General features: G+C 34.2%; 1 protein-coding gene and 1 long non-coding RNA gene across 3 annotated transcripts in view; one reads left to right on the top strand and one right to left on the bottom strand.

Annotated features, from left to right (window-relative positions):
• The window catches only part of LOC144376461 (uncharacterized), a 19,557-nt gene extending 15,864 nt beyond the window's left edge, over nucleotides 1-3,693 (bottom strand). The window contains exons 1-2 of one of the 2 annotated variants that reach the window (XR_013436965.1): nucleotides 3,422-3,693; nucleotides 2,958-3,091 (exon numbers count right to left, since the gene is read on the bottom strand). This is a non-coding gene — a long non-coding RNA (uncharacterized LOC144376461). The remainder of the gene's footprint in view (nucleotides 1-2,957; nucleotides 3,092-3,421) is intronic. The other variant, XR_013436966.1, reaches the window with a different exon arrangement.
• Nucleotides 3,501-13,436, top strand: Rbm11 (RNA binding motif protein 11). The gene is made up of 5 exons (XM_005324305.4): nucleotides 3,501-3,722; nucleotides 5,579-5,741; nucleotides 7,027-7,099; nucleotides 10,839-10,935; nucleotides 11,641-13,436. Exons 1-5 carry the CDS (start codon nucleotides 3,627-3,629, stop codon nucleotides 11,926-11,928), a joined length of 717 nt encoding a protein of 238 aa, XP_005324362.1. The 5' UTR covers nucleotides 3,501-3,626; the 3' UTR covers nucleotides 11,929-13,436.
• The last annotated feature ends 4,350 nt before the right edge of the window (nucleotides 13,437-17,786 follow it).

The following is a 17,786-nucleotide window of genomic DNA, read 5'->3' on the forward strand; positions in this document are numbered from 1 at the left end:
TATAATTTGTTTACCACCAAATAATGTAGGTCCTTCCACAGCACTGAGCTGTAGTAACTGCACTGGGATATAACAGAGATATAAATAAACCACATCACTTCAGAGAGTGGAGAAAGATAATGTACACATTATTCATGTAAAACATTTTTTAACAAATGTATACTGAATAAATTAAAAGATCAATATTTCCTATTTAATTTATAATTTCCCTTTTCTTCATGCTTTTGAGGTAATACTATAATATGACCCTCACACATTATTTTTATCTTTATATTCTAAAGAGATCATAAGAACTTGGCATTTCATATAGTACAATACAAAGCAGAGTTTCAAAATACATGTATTAATTATCATATACTTACTGTCAATTGGGAAAGTTGGGGTTATTAAAGCCTATTGGATTAAACAGCAAATTATAAAGAAATGACAAAATAATATATAAAATGCCAATAGTTTAATAGGTCCTTATTTACTTGTGTACTTATTTAGTCTTCCTTGGATATAAAAAATGATTTTAAGACATTGGCTGACTTGCATACAGTGTGAACAAGAACACCAAGGTGATGATGACATTGACAATAATGGTGATGATAATGATTAAGAAGAAAAAAAACTGAGTTCTATGCACCAGGCTTGCTTCTGAGGTAATTATAATAGTTGAATAATATTTATAGTGATGGCAAAGTAAATATTTATCAGAATGCACTTTACTACAACCTTTTATTTAACTTAGCAATGTGTCAAAATGTTTAGTAATCTTACCCTTTCACTCATCAAGGTATTTTTAACACCAGGGTACTTTTCTATAAAAATCCAAGGTCCTCCAAAGTCATAATAATCCACATGTGCACAAATGTATCCCAACAAGGATGTTCATCAGAGCATTGGTATAATAGCCAAAAAATGGAAAAATATAAATGTCTAACCATGTAGGATTAGCCTAACTATGTCCACACTGCAGATTAAAATTTATAAATCAGACAGACCCGTATTTATAGGTGTAGAAAAAAACCTTCATTATGCTTTTAAGGAGAAAAGGATAAGCTCAAAAATGATATAGACAGTATGATTTTAAAATTGTGTTATATGTATATACATATTGTTCAAAATCCAAGTTTTCCCTCCAAAATTATTATCTCTATGCGATATATTTTCTGGTAATTTTTATTTCTTTAAATTAAAAAAAAAGTTTCTTTATAATAACTACATCTAAAATACATGTAGAAAAAACAAGAACAAAAACTGTTATATTTACTTGGGGAAAAATATGGGCAGGAAAATCATAATAAAGACAAAATTAGAATTTTTAAAAATGAAGTCAATTTTAAAAAAAAAAGAGTCCTTTAACAGTAAATTTCCAATTTTCCATTTGGACATTCATTTGGTCATTCATTTATGCAACTTTTATTAAGCACCTATGGACTGCCCAGCATAGACTAACCTGCTGGGAACACAAATACAAAGTAAGAATATTCATTTATTCAAACAGTATTATTTCAGCAACTATTTATTATTGGCCCATAGACATGTCAGATATTGTTCTAGGTATTATATTTACTGCATGATAGTTCACAATAAAGGAGGGCTTAAAGAAGTATACTTAGGAAACTGTGATACTTATACAGGTGGGGCCCTCAGCTAATCTAGATTGCAGAGTTCAGGGAATCCTACCTGGACTGAGTTAAAAAAGAATGAGTCATCTGGGTAAAGAAGAAAAAGTAAAGAGCTCCAGTTTTATAAGCATATAAACTAATTTGCATATATATTTTTTCATTTTGATAGGTTCATACAGGTAGAAGTATAAGACATCCTGGTATGAATAAAGAAAAGCTAATTCTTTATAATAAAGTATTCCTTGTATTGAAACAAGCAATGCCTTCTATGTGACTAATGGTCCAGTAAATGTTGAGAGTAAAGTGATTTTTTTAGTTATTGCTAGATTTACTATCATGAGTTAGGAGACACAGTATATATACATTTTAAAAAAGATCTATTGAGGTTAAATTCTAAACAAATAGCCACAGGGGCTGAATTTTATGGTTTATAACATTGAATAAGTACTCCAGAATTATAAGCACTATAAATTATGTACAACCAAAACAGAAGATGTATTAAGAACACCAAACTCACGTGCATCTGTAGACAAAAGAATGGTGTAAATTTCAATATAAAAATATAATATGATCTAATTACACTATTTGCAAATACAAAGATTCATAGCATGCACAGTCAAAAATAACAAAAGTTATTTTTACAAAGAAAGCTGAAGATACAGCTCCAAGAAAAGTAGTATCCAAAGGTAGGTCAAGGAGGAAATATGTTGGTTTGTATAAGATACATAAATACATGTATATCAGGAGATATACACATAACAGAGACTTGCAGGTAACCATTCATTTGGTCAGCATTTCTTTGTTATTTGCTTATACTGTACTAGTTTCCTTAACCTCCTTCTACCCTACTATGCTTATACTGGTGACAAAGGGAGAGAGAGAGAGAGAGAGAGAGAGAGAGAGAGAGAGAAGGAGAGAAGAAAGGGAAACAATTTATAGACTCATGAATTATCACCTAAGATAATTACTAGAGTTACTGACACTTTATTGCATTTGTATGTATAGAACCTCTGTCTCTCCCATTATGCAGAGTTTTATGTTCACTTTCATTTCATAGAGATCAGAAAATACCTATTAAATGAAGTCATTATATTTAGTCTGATCCATTCCTTAAGGAACATAACCTGAATTCCAAACAGAAGTTATTTTTTCAAAGTCTTAAAGCTAAGCAATGTCAGAGTAAAAGGAGAAAAGCAGATTTCCTAAAATGTATCTTTTTTTTTTTTTTTTTTTGGAAAAGATGATTTTTCTGGTCCATCAGACAAGCAAAAACTTGCCTCCTCAATTCAAAATGAATTCCCAAACTAAAAGGAATGGTGTCCTCATTACTTTTACGATATTTACAGGATGGTTTCAGGATCCTACGTAGACATTTTCCAAGGATTCCTTGATATGACTGTTTTCTCAAGTTCAGCTGCTTTCGGAGCCCCCCAAAAACTTGGGTTGCCATTTTCAAAGACTTCTCTTGGGAGCACTTCCTGGGTAAATAAAATTTTAATTTCAGTATTGTATTGTAACAAGATCCATACATGCATTAATTCTTTCAATATCATTTTCTATAACAACAATAATTTTTAAAAATCTTAATGACTCATCATCCTTTGACTCTTTGGAGACAAATTATTCTTCCCTTATTAGCCTAGCAGCTTCTGAAGTGAAGTTACTAAAACCTTAAATTCATCTCTGTAGTCTTTGACTTTGGATTTACTCAACCGACATTTTAAATAAAGACTAGAAAAAGCAGGAGAAAATAGAGAGCACCCTCTACCAGCAAAAGGGCAAAGCCCCTGAACAACAATCTTCCTTACCTAACACTCTTCCCAGGCCTGATTCTGGGCGTGGCGGCAGCGTGGTGGGCGGTCCCCGCGGGCCCCGGGGGGCGTGGCCTGCAGCTTAGCTCCTCTACTTGCGCGCTCCCTTTCCCGCCCCTCCTCCCTCGCCCCAGCAGCGCAGTGAAGCGGAGCAAGGGGGCGGGTCTGGCCCTTCCTCCATCCCGGGGCTGACACCGGAGGGATGTTCCCAGCTCAGGAGGAGGCCGACAGGACCGTGTTTGTGGGCAATTTAGAGCCCCGCGTGCGGGAAGAGATTCTTTACGAGCTATTCCTTCAGGTACCGTCCTCGGGGAAGGGGCGGCGGAGGGGCGGGTCACACCTGGACCACCGGCGGCCCGGCACCCTTCCCGCCCCCTCTTGTGCCGAGCTTTTAATTATTTTTGACTGGATGCACCTGTCCCCAGCGGAGCGGCTGGTGAAGGAGATGGTTTAGCCCCATCCTCACTGCAGAGTTCTGAGGATGGGCAGTGGCTGGGCCCTCCCTAACTCCCAGCCCTCATTAAGGGCTTACCGGGCCTTGGATGTGCTCCAGTAGAAAACAGCCCTGTCACTGTCTTCCTTCAGATAATAAGCACCCTTATGCCTTGCATTCTGCAAAGTGAGAGGTGTCGCTTTTAAAAATGTTTTCATATATATTACTCATCCTCCTAAGCCCTTTTATGCGGAGTATTTTTATTCTAGAATGATAAATGAGATGTGAGATGATGGACAACCAATATACCATGACTGTGACCAACTGATTCCCTGGTCAAGGTCTTTTTCTGCATTCCAAGAGGACTTTAGGAAACTTTTTGAGGTCTGGATTAAGTCTGGGATTCAGTCTCCTGTGTTCTGTAAACACTTACCTGTGGTGCACAGGACGTCTCACTTGCCAAAGGTATATCTTCATTCAGCCACTCATCTAACCATTTAATGATCCAGAATCACAGGGAAAACACGAAGTATGGTGCTGGACATAAAAATTTTAGAAACATTCCTTACACTTTGTTAATTAATGAACATTAATTACCATTATTTAGGGTAATCTACCAAAGACATGGATATGTAGTATGGGAAAAGCAGGGCTCTTAGGTCAGCAGTGTGACTTTTGGCCAGTACATGAGTCTCTTAGTTTCCTCAAATGTCAAATGGGAGTAATAGTATCTACAATATGATGAGAATATTGAAGAATAATATGATACAATTATGATGAATAAATGAGCTAACCTAAATAAAGCAAATCTATAGCTGGCATTTACTAGGTGTTTGCTGCCTGTATTAGTAGTAATGCTAACTAACATTAACGGAAATAAAAGGTGACTTCCTCCTGTCAGAATAAAGGAGGGTTCCAAGGGAGACAATAGCAGAGCTAAATGTCTAGGATTAAGTATAAGTACCAGAGGTGAAAGAATTTATTTGGTTTTGAAGGACCCACTTTATCTCAAAACTAAAGTGTCTCTGTTAATAATAGATACACATAGATTAGTAGAGAATATTCTGTTCAGGACCACAGTTTCTTCTCCTAATTGTAAAACTTTCTGTTATTTGAAAAATATTTTTAATTTTAAGACTTTATGTTTATCCTTTTAATTTGCTACCTTTTTAAGTTTGCCCTTTAAAACAAAACCTGTAAACCTTATCTTTTTCTAAAAACCAATATAATTTGAATCTTACCACCAAAAAGGAAGAAAGGAATGTAAAATTATTATCTTCGACAAGGGTTTTTCATGTTGAGCCCTCCCCCAAAAAAAATGGGTGGGGAGAGATGAATGTGGGGTTGCAATTACCTGTACAAAAAATATATGATTTCTAGTCCATAAGGACTGGATCACAATTATCAATTGTGTGGATTCATAAGGCAATATATATATTATCTTCTCATTTTTTTATGATTTCCTTTTTCCACTTAAATGGAATGTAAACCTCATTTAATAGATCAGGAAGTAAGCTTATGTTCTTACATTTTGCCCATGGAGAATTTGCTAAAGAAAATATAGAGGAAGTATGAGTAAGTGTGATGTTTGTAAGGAAAATGCATTATTAGCAGAGCTACATAAAGCTATTGCTAACCTTTTTTTCTTTAAAGTTTAATTTTTCTGAGTGTAAAAATAAATCTTTGGATTTATGAGAAAATAATTTTTAAGTTTCTTGTAGGCTGGGCCACTAACCAAAGTGACTATATGCAAAGACAGAGAAGGAAAGCCGAAATCCTTTGGATTTGTCTGCTTTAAGCACCCAGAGTCAGTGTCTTATGCAATAGCTTTGCTGAATGGAATCCGTTTATATGGAAGACCAATTAATGTGCAGTATCGATTTGGTAGGTTCTCTCACTGATGAATTTTCAAAGTGTGTTTTGTGGTTGCTGCTAGTGTCAGAAGTTGTAAGCATTTTGTTTTCCATGTAGTATAAGACAATAAAAGTGTCTCTGTAGTCTCTTAATTTTTTCAAACACATATCTAATTTATATATTGCCAGTTATATTACCAAATTTGTAGCATCTCTTCTTAAGTAAAATTTAAAATGTACTATTTTAAAATCAGGAGACAGCTATGACGGTTGCTATTGACTAAAATTGATCAAATTTATATGAACTGAAGGTACATAAGTAGTTTTTATATAGCAAGGTTGTTTGCCAATCTTCTTGTCACTGCTAATGTATGGTATCAAATACCTACTATTTGGAAGATAAGTGGCTAAATTAGCCTTCTGGGGAACTCATTCTGTTGCCTGGAGTTGTTTTAAGCCCCTATAAGAGCAAAGTGGACAAAGGTACCTGTAGAGCCTTGCTAGAAGGGGAGGAAAGATTCCTGACTCAATGGCTTCAAATCCTTGTCCTGAATTCATGCTAGGAACCAGGCATCTGTGATTAGCTGCTCAGAAAACTATTACACTTGGCCTCACATCTTTTCAGGGACCAATCTGAGGGATTCTTAGAATATTGTGTTTAAACATTTTATAAATGGTACAGACGTATTGCGTATCACTGCCATAAATCATCAGGCTTATTGATGTATCACTCCTTTGGTTTTTATTTCTCTTGATCCACTAAAAATGAAAAATAAGAATTAAAAAAGCAATATCTTCTTGCATAGTAAAAGTTCTTGTCTTTGCATTTCACATTTTCTTTTTTAGTTTAATGCATGGATGCATCATGCTCTTTGATTCTACCCAGCTGACTCACACACGCTGATAGAATAGGCCAGAGCTTATTATATTCTGAAACATCCTATAAAAAGTTGACTTGGCTTTTGTCTGAGCAGTTTAGAGAACTCATGCCTTCTACCCTGGAGGCAAAGAGTGCTGACATTTGTAATTATTAGTTTCTAGGTAAGTATTACAAAACAACATCATATATCTCAGATAGTTCCATATCTTTTTATTCTTATTTATGACATGCTTTTGGATAAATATTGATTATACTTCATTCATTTACAGTAATATATACAATATTTAAATATGACTTGAGAGATAGATATGCACATATTTTACGTAACTGGAATTTTAAGTCACTACCATATCTTTAAAGATTGGTTTATATTATGTTTTAATATTTAAACTCCAAGTAGTTGTACCCTAAAATAATCATTGTATTTCTTTCAAAGGAAGTTCTCGCTCTTCAGAACCAGCTAACCAAAATTTTGAGGGCTGTGTTAAGATAAATTCACACACCTACAGGTAATTAGAAATATATTTTTTTCATAAAGGTAAAGCAAATAAATATGTTCTTATAATGTATATTAATGAAAAATAATAAGTATGTGAGAGGATGATTTCTATCCTATTCTGGACTATTACAGAATATTACTATTTGTGCATAGGATTAGATTAAGAAGTTCATTTCTTCTGAACCCATGGAAAGTGAGAGAAAATATTTTCATTTAAAGGTCAGTTTTAATATTTAAAGTAGTAAGTGACATAGATTTACATTTGAGGTATTCTTTATGATTTTCTGTATGTTTTTCTTAGCTGTTAAATCATTTAAGCATACAAAGTCTTGCTGTTATGGATCATAGAAATATTGTTATCCATATTTTATGTTTCCATAAATGCAGACACAAAAGTTAACCAATTCTCAAGGTCACAAGGATGCTAAAGGACTAGCCTTGAAACTAAGTCTTCTGATGTTAAGCCATTCAATTATTTATTTCACTAATGTTTAGAACTTCTCTGTGTTCTAGAATTTGGTGTAGTCTGATATATTGATGCAGTGATAACCTTCCAGTAGACTGTCTGGCAAGGTATCCAGAGGTTATGGTACCTAAAGTCTGCCAAACCAATTTAAGATTCCAAAGTCACAGTGTTTATTAAATCAGTGTGAAAAACACAGTGAAAAGTAAGAGCAAGGTTGGTGGATAGTTTAGCACACTTAGAATAGATTGTAAGTGGGCAGAAGGATGAAGTAACTGAGTTCTGGTTATATTAATATTCATACACTGTTTCTGTGCTGTCAACCTTCCCTACTGATAGTGTGGTGATGATGATGAGAGTGTATGTTTGAGCAAGGCTATCCCTTCTGATGGAAAGTTCATGGAACTAATATTACTTACTTGATGAGGAAGCATCCTGGTTCATCAGCTTGTTTTCTGTAGATTTTATCTCAGATTATCTTAGGCAGAATGAAGGGAAGAAGAGAAATATAACTGTTAGGCATGATCAGGAGTAGGTATCCATCTCTCTTGTGTCTTATAAGATCTAAATCATTCACTATCCTCTAATATATATTATGAATTCTATCTTGGCTTCCTAGGTTTCTTGCTTATTTTATCCCTAACAGTTCCATTGCTATTAATAAACCGATAGCTTACTTACAATCTACACTAAGCATTTTTAAGAATTTTGTCCATCCTGTTTGTTTTCTTATTGTCTTTGGCAGAACTGAATATTTTCAAATAAACTAATAATAACCAAACATCCTATCCCTTGTTAAGTGTATCAGCCCTCTAAGGCATGGGAGAGTGACCTTTTGGGACTGGCAAATACCCACAATTATTTTTGGCAGAAGTATTAAACCCCAAATAAGTTTAGTACTTATTTTTATTATATTTTTATTCTCTCCAGAATTTCTATATTGGGGAGAATAAAGAGAACTTAATAAAGTAGGTAATAAAATCAGGTTGCCTGGATTTGAATTCTGCCAGTGCCACTTTATTAATGCTGTGACTCTGAGGAGGTTATTTTACCTTTCTGTATCCTACCTCTAAAAATAATACCTAAAAAATTTTATGAGAATAAAATTTTATAATAAATACAAGATACTTAAAATACTGAATATATTGTAAGTATTCAACAAAAGGAAAGTTACTACTAAGATAGGGAAATCATTATAGACGTATGGATTGAGCCATATATGTGATGTAATATCTTCCCCTCTTCTTTAATACCAAGAGCGAAAAACTACTTCATTTTCTTTGGGTTTGGGGAAAGAACAAAATATTTGTAGGATTTGGAGTTTAAAAGACTAGATAGGCAATAGAAGATTGCAGTATAACTAGATAGATGGTTTGTAAATCATCACAGAGTCTAGACTATAATGTCAAAAAAGTTATGAGTATATCCCATGACACTACATTTCATTGGTAGTACTTTTTTCTAGTATTTGGTATCTCATAAAGGAAGTATGAGAATGAGTTATCATGTCCTGGTTGTGATGTGCAAATGTTATCTCCTAGTCTTTCACTAGTCTTCCTTGTAAGTGGGTTTTTTGACTTCTTATTGCCTCTTATGCCTTACTCTTTGATGAACTGATTTTTAATTTGCTAGGGCCACTGTAACAATGTACTATAGAGTGCTTAAACAACAGAGATTAATTGTCTTACAATTTTGGAGGCTAGACATCCAGGATCAAGGTATTAGAAGCACTGATTTCTTCTAAGCTGTGGGGAAGAATCTATTCCATGCCTCTCCCCTATTCTTCTGTTGTTTTGATAGCGTTGCTTGGTATTCCTTGAATGACAGAAGCTTTACCCACATTTCTGCCTTTATTTTCACATGTTGTTCTTCTGTTTTCATCTCCAAATATTCCTTTTTTATATGAATACCAGTCATAAAGGGTTATGGATCCATCCTATTTCAGCATGAACATGTCTTAACCAATGACATATGCAATGATCCTGTTTTCAAATATGGCCACATTCTAAGATTTCATTAACTGAATATGAAGAGAATGTATCAATCCATAACATTTTTTAATTTACATGTGATTCCTCCATGCAGACAACTATATGTCCAAAGATTCATGTGGGAAAGACACGTGTTTTAGACAATTGACACTTGTTTTCATAAGGCAGCTTATCTCCCCTCTGCTTCGGAGTCTTCCCCACTCTGTAATTTCCCTTCACCTTTCACCTTGTCTCCTAACTGGGCTCCCATATTTTTCTTCTTCCTCTCACTAATAAATATTTTTATCTTTCACATCCTTTCTTCCTGTTCATTTTTTAACCCCACTGTTATATGAGAGCTACTCTTTTTGAGATGATGAGAACTTTCTGATCAGCCATTCAGCAGCCTCAATGTTTATTCAGTTTACCCCTATGGAACAACTTATATTTTTCTAATTTCTTTATTAATGAATAGACTTCTGATTTCTACTGACTTCTGGGATACTACTCTCAGTATTTATAAATGGAGTCTCCCCCATCCATCTGACTACATTCTGTCATTTCTTCCCATCTGCCTGTGCTGATTTCAGCCCCCCTTACAGTATGCTTCCTAGCCTAAGGATTAGTGGTTAGCATTAAAATTAGGGTACACTATTGAGCTAGGAGACTATTGAAGAGTAGCTGCAGAACCTAACCAGGATTTATAACATCTCCATGAGAACAACTATCACATATATAAATGAAATGTGGGGAACACCACCGTTTTTTAATTAGAGATGTTTTGATTATCTTAATGCCTGGAAAATATCAGTCAACATGTTTGTGTTAACATTAGTAGTCCATTTAGGAAGGAGTACAGTTTATATATTTACATAGCAAAGATACTTTAAAAATAAATTGATGATAATTTCTCCCCCTTTGTTTTTATATCTGTAGAAGATTGAAGTGTACGCCCAGTGATGATTAATGACTTGCTATTGTTCTGTTACTATCTAAATGTTGTATATCTTTATATAAATACAAGTGCTGGTCTAACATTTTCATATCAGAAAACCAAATGTGACTCTGAATGTTGAAATTTCAATATTTAGTAATGAAATAATTAATTAATGTACTGTTTTGACACTACATTATCAATATAATAACTGATTATTTGCATGTGTTTGTTTAAGATATTTAATTCTAACTGCTATCAGAGAAGCTCTTTCTGTCTCTGTTTCTGATTATGGACAACCCTCATTAAGTTGTTAAGAAGAAAGAATATTTGTACCTAAGAATTTTAAGATTTTTTTGTTTTCCCTTTTATTTCTCAAAAGGAATGAAGAAATCTTGGGCAGATCTTCCTTTCCCATGCAGTTTTTTCCCATTAATAATACTGCTTTACCTCAAGAATATTTTTTCTTTCAGAAAATGGTAAGTTTGATACCCATTTAGTTTAGCATATATATGACACAAATTTATGAAGAACATGAAAAACATTCTTAGTATTTGATGCTCAAATAGTTAATATTAATGAACAACCACTCATTACCTGAAACTATGAAAGTATTTTTCCCAACATATTCTATTCTATTCTATTCTATTCTTTTCTTTCCCCCCTCTCCCTCCCTCTCTCCCTCTCCCTCCGCCCCCCCCTCTCTCTCTCTCTCTCTCTCTCCCCCCCCCCCATAGAGATGGAAGTGAGTTGAAAGACAAGTTCAAGGTATCACAGTTTATTTCTAATCTGCTTTGAGTAGTTAGAAATTTTAGTTATCATCTCTTTATCATATATTGAGATTAATACATTTGTAAAAAATTTTATCTGTTTCATTTTATTCTTATATTGTGGCTCCTAGAAGAGTTAAAACTACATATGTGGTTTGCATTATATTTCTTTGATAATCTATATTGTAGTAAACTAATAAACCTTTAAATGTTTATGTTAAGGATTTAAGGAAGCTCCCACACTCCTACAATGAAGTCACTGCCTTTCTTATACCAAAATACAATTTGATTTACTCATGACTATTTGCATAATTCATGTTACTTTTAACATGCATTAGACTTTTTAATATGCATTTAATTTAGCATTTTGGATTTGTTTTGGTATATAAGTTGTCTTTTTTTTTTCCCCCACAGCAGCGGCATGCACATAATCCAGTGCTGCAGCTTCCTTACTATGAGATGACAGCCCAACTTCCCAATAGCACATCTGGGTCTTCCTCACTGAGTCATGTTCCAGATCTAGATGCTGGACCTAGCTCCTATGAATGGACTATCCAACAACCAAGTGACTCTGACCTTCATCAGATGAATACCCGAAAGAGGCAAAAGCAAACCAGTGACAGTGATAGTAGCACAGAAAACAATAGAGGAAATGAATTCAGCCAAAAATTCCGAAAATGTAAGAAAAAGAAAAGATATTAGTATTACCTTCAGATAATACGTATCTTCATTGATCTTAATTCTGTTTAAAGAAAACTGACCAATTTCCTGAGTGTCTTGTCTTTTTTTGAAATATATTAAAACATGATTTATCTCATTTGCTATTCAATTTTTGCCTCAAATGACAAAAGCTTTTAAAAATAATATAATGTACTACTTTTGTATATCATAATATATTTGACCCATTGCCAATAAGAAATATACTTTGTATCATTTTATTTTAGTACTGATGATGAAATTTCATTAAACTATTAACTAAAAGTCAGCTACTGAACACTTGTGGATAAGGTACTGTGATTTCTTTAGATTGTTCCTATAATATTCAAGTACAATTAGGCTGTAATTAGGAACATTAGATTTGCCAAAAGAAAACAATGCAAATATTTAAGAGTTGCATGTGGTTCCTAGTGAATGTGTTATAAACAGGCTTTGTTTCCTTTGTTAATAACATTTTATTTTTTACATTCACTCAAGTTGTTTCTTAGCCTTACTGTACTTCAGGTTTATTTTGTCAAATGAAGACATATGACAGTGATACCAAAGGAAAGATTATTATCATGGGATTGGCTTTTGGGTCATTAACTTGTTATATGAGTTCAATGGGGATTCCTGCCTTTTTACTTCTTGTTTATAATGAACATTAAGTTGGCTATGTAAGTATTACATTATCTACCTCTTTTGCCAGCCAGGTTTGAGAGGATATGTTTAATGTATTTAAATCTTGATAATGAATAAGTAAATAGAATGATATTTCATTAATGTTTGATATCTAATACTTAATCGTCCAAAAAATTTTTCTATTTTGTGTTCATTTATTTTAGAAGATAGGATACACGTTAAATAAATTGGGGTTTTTTAAACATTTTTGTTAATTTTATAGCCCACCATAAATTAGAATGATAAGAATTATATTTATTAAAGCTAATTGAAAGAATCATGCAACTCCTTTGTGAGTAGAGCACCAAATTTAGTAGAAAGGGCCATGCTTGGATGTGTCTTTTGCATGTTGAATAGAACTTTATAGATCCTTACTGTTTAAAAGAATAAAGATCTGTTTTTAACAAAAGGAGTAACTGAATTTAACTGAGTATAGTAGAATTTAGAACAAACATTAATCTACTTTAATCTGATCAATATGAAAAACTGACTGGTGCTTTATGTAGTTTTAACTATGTTTTCTTGTTTTTTGGCTTTTGAAACTCATACTCTTTTCTTTTTACATTCACATTTTTTTTTCAATTTAAAATCAAGCCAAAGGGGAAAATGGCTTCTACATAATTAGGAAATAGCATATCTTTAAAAAGCTTAAATTCACCTTCACCTCAATCTTTTCTTTAATCCTGTAACTTACCTTAAACCTAAATTATTTTGTTGTGATTGGTATTATTGGAAGTATATAAAAAAATGTTTCTTAGCAATTCAGAATAGCTTTGTGTAAGAAATATATCTTGAAATACTATTACATTAATTAAAATGTGAAAACTGCAAAATATTTTTCTTAAATTCTTCCATCACAGACAGGAAAGTGCACATTGTGATTTAGATATGTTGGGTCCCCCAAAGACTCATGTATCCAAAGTGGGAATCCTTGGGATGTGAATATATCATGAGGGCTCTGACGTCATCAGTGGGTTGAATGAGAGATAATGATCTGAATGGACTACTGGGAGGTAGTGGACAGTGTAGGAAGTGGGACCTAGTAAAAATGAATGCATCCTTAGGGGTTCACTCTTGGGGAAAATGTCCCTGTTTCTCTGTCTCTCTGTCTCTCTGTCTCCCTCCTCACCCTACCCTTTATCTGTCTCTATCTACCTACCTATATATTTGTCTCTCTCTGCCCCACTCCATCTCTCTTTCCCTTTCCCCTCTTTTTCTCTCTTTCCCCTCCTTCTGCTGCCATGAGTTGACCAGCTGTTCTCCACCATGACCTTTCTCATGATGATCTGCCTCATCTCAGGCCGAGAGCAGTGGAGCCAGCTGACCATGGATTGAAAGCTCTGAAACTATAAGTCAAAATGAATCTTTCCTCCTCTAAGTTATTCATGTTAGGCACCTTTTCTTCACAGCAATGAAAAGCTAATACAGTACCTCGGTATTAACTTGAACAAGTCAACCAACTTGAAATACATAGAAGACTAGAAAAGTCACCTTTACCATGGTGTATTTCATTATTAAAAAATATAAAATAGGGGCTGGAGTTGTGGCTCAGCAGTAGAGCACTTCCCTGGTATGTGTGAGGCCCTGGGTCCGATCCTCACTGCACATAAATAAATAAATAAAATAAAAGATCTAAACAATTAAAAAAATACATATATAAAAAATATAAAATATCCCTGGAAATATCTGTCACTATCCTATAAAATTTTGAGTTATCAGTTTTCCCCAATGCTGTATATTTGAGTTAAGAATTATTAAAATTATTTAACTTTGGGGATTTTATTTTCCAATTTTTAATTTCTTACTCTTAAAAACTGTTCACTTTTAAGTAAGCCTGAACCCATTCTACTATGCTACAAGAATCTTAAATATGAGAACAAAATTAGACATTATGCATATTCTCATATTTTCTAATTTTTATAAATCAGTCTCTAATGCATGAGGAAGTGGCAAAATCAGAAAAATTACCTACAATTAAAGTGAGATCAGATTAACAGAAAAGTTTAGAGCATATGAGAACACTCTAAAAAAAGTGGCTCCAAGGGTAGCCAGGGTAAAGGTTTATATACAAACATAACTAAAGACAATGAGTTTGGGGTTTCAGTGGTAACATATGGCAGGTTCCATTGGGAGCCTTAGGCAATTTTTCACCCAGACGCTGATGGGCAGTCTCCTTCCTGGCTGGGAGCTCACCAGGGAAGGATTTATGGCAAGTGAACTCTCACCTTCCAGTGCTAAGAGTCAGTCTTCTTCCAAATAGGAAATTCCCTCAAAGAGGGAGATTTGGGGCAGCTGTGCATTCAGAAGGCTCTGGTTAACTCCCTGAAGATAAGCTTGGAAAGGTTTCTTTCAATGACTGTTGTTTGTTCATATGTTTTCAATTTAAAGTCATTTTTATGCCATTCTGGTGAGTTGGTGGTCACTTCATTTTCCCTACTTGAAACTTCACAAGAAGTTTCACAAAGAGCTGAACCAATTGCTATGGAAAGAAAAGTCAAGTTCATATTTATATTGTATGATATCTGAAAAGGAAAATAATAATATAGATTAGAAGAATGAATAAGCAAGAAGGAACAAATCTAAACACATTTCCCCACCCCCATTGAAGCAGTCTTCTAGTTCTGGGAATGGGTCAATGCAATTAAATGGCTATGTCTCCTTAATGTGATATAGAATATTACCATCTTTGAAATGGTGTAAATCAGATGCTACTTGTCCTTTCTGATTTAAAAACAATCAGAAGTATTCACTGCAGACTGCATAACCTCCTCCTTGTTGGGTAGTCAGTGTATCTGAGATGGGATGATTTCAGAGTACAACAGAGGCTAAACTGGAAGCTTCCAAAAACCACATAGAAACATTAAATATCTAGATCATTGCTTTGTAAATTCTTATAATTGTTCTTTCCAAATCATAAGTCCTCAGTTTGGAAAAACTATCCACATTATTGAATGAAACTTGATGTTTCAGTTCAAAAGTGAGTTTTCTAGGATGACTTACCTGGTACAACTATTCTGTGATGTTTGTGTACAAAGGGCCTCACACTTGGGCATTTAAGGCAGGATATCTGGTGAAGAAAGTGGCACCAGGTATCTGAGTCTACACTGCCCTGACCATTTGAGTAATAATCTTTTATATACTTCGTTGCCACAACAAATAAAGAGATCAAGGTTGAACATGAACAAGGTCAGGGTAGAAACTATGACCCACAAGGATGAGGTCTGGTGACTTATGACCTTTGTCATTAGCTGTATTAGCATCTATATATTTCCATATTCCCTGCACCTCCATCAGCTACAATAGCAAAATCGAATTGAGAAATAGAAGATAGAGGAAACCTTCAGCTTAGCCTCCACAGAGGAAATATGACCTGATCGGGATACTCCAGATCTTAAATGTACTCATCTATAGTTCTGGTCACCAGGAAAGATAAGAATGGGTAAGCTCTATTCTATGTACCCTTGGTAGAGCCCAGGAATACTTTCCTGTGATTCAGCAAATATCCATCTAAATGTCATTCTCTTTCCCTGTGATATTATTAGAGAACGGAAAGAAACCTACTTTGCAGTCACATTATAGAGAATGATTATAGTATTTCTTTGGTATTTTTTTACTTAGGAACAGTTCAATGCCATTTATGTTTTCAATTCAAAGGAAGAAATTTCCTTGCAGTAATTTTACCTCAATAAAATGTAGACCATGCTGGGATGGTGGAGCACATCTGTCATTTCAGTGACTTGGGAGGCCAGGGTAGCAGGATCACAAATTCAAGCCCAGCCTAGGCAATTTGGTGGGTCACTGCCCCAAAATAAAAAATAAAGGACTGGAATAAAGTGCCTCTGGGTTCAACTCTCAGTGCCTAGATTAAAAAAAAAAATTAAAGTACTGGAGATACAGCTCAGTGGGAGAGCACCCCTGCATTCAATGCTTGGTACTGCTAAAAGCTTCTGCATAGCAAAGGAAAGGGTCAATAAAATAAAACGGTAATCTAACAATTTGGGAAAAATTTCTTTACAACCGTATATCTAACAAGGGGCTAATGTCTAAATTTTAGAAGGAAATCATGCAATTCAATAACAAAAAAAAACTCAATTTATGGGAAAGGATTTAAATATATAGATTTATCAAAAAGACACTAACATAGTCAGATGTTAATGAAAAGGTGCTTAACAATATTCATGAGAAAAATGCAAGTCAAAAGTACTGTGAGATATAACCTCACAGCTAGTAGGATAGCTAGTACCAAAACGTCAGGAAAGAACAAATATTAGCTATGTGGAGAAAAAAAAAAAAAAAACCTTTCACACTGTGGGTGATAATGTAGATTAACGCAGCCATTGTGGAAAAAAGTAGGAGATTCCTAAAGAAATTAAAATTGAACTACCATGTGTACCAGCAATTGTCCTTTTAGGTATACACCCACAGGAAATGCAATTAGCACCTTGATGCTATATCTGTACTCCCATGTACATTTCAGCGTTATTCACAATATCCAAGATATGAACACAATCTAAGTGTTTATCAGTGGACAAATGATACAGAAACTGTGGTGTGTGTATGTTTAATATGGAATATTTCTGAACCGTAAAAAGGAGACTCTGTCATTTGTCACAACATGAATGGACCTGGAAAACATCATGCTAAATGAAACGAGCCAGACAAAAAAGAAAAATATTTCATAATCTCTCTGATTGTGGGATCCAAAATAGAAGTCAAACATACAGAGGTTAGAGAACAGTTACCTGGGTTAGGATTCAGAGGAAATGGAATGATGGATATAGGTCAAGGGATAGAAATTACAAAGATTTAGGATGCACAAATCTAGAGACTAGAGTACAACATGAGAAACTATAGTTGGAAAAATTGAATTGCATTAGGGATTTCTGCTAAATGAGTAGAGTTTGCTGTATACACACACACACACACACACACACACAGGTAACTATTAAATGATGAATACAGAATTTGCTTCACTATAGTAATTATTGTACCATTTCTATGTGTCCCATAGCCCTTTGTTGTATCCTTAAATGTACACTATAACATTTATTTAAAATAAATAAATAGAAACTTTGATATGTACTCTATCTCCTCATTGAAAAAGATGGCAGGATTTGTCAGTGTTATAAGCCACACTTTTTACACCCGTTGATGATACATTCCAAGTATAGATAGATAGATAG

This window comes from Ictidomys tridecemlineatus, chromosome 3 (assembly GCF_052094955.1).
Source record: "Ictidomys tridecemlineatus isolate mIctTri1 chromosome 3, mIctTri1.hap1, whole genome shotgun sequence".
Lineage (NCBI taxonomy): Eukaryota > Metazoa > Chordata > Mammalia > Rodentia > Sciuridae > Ictidomys > Ictidomys tridecemlineatus.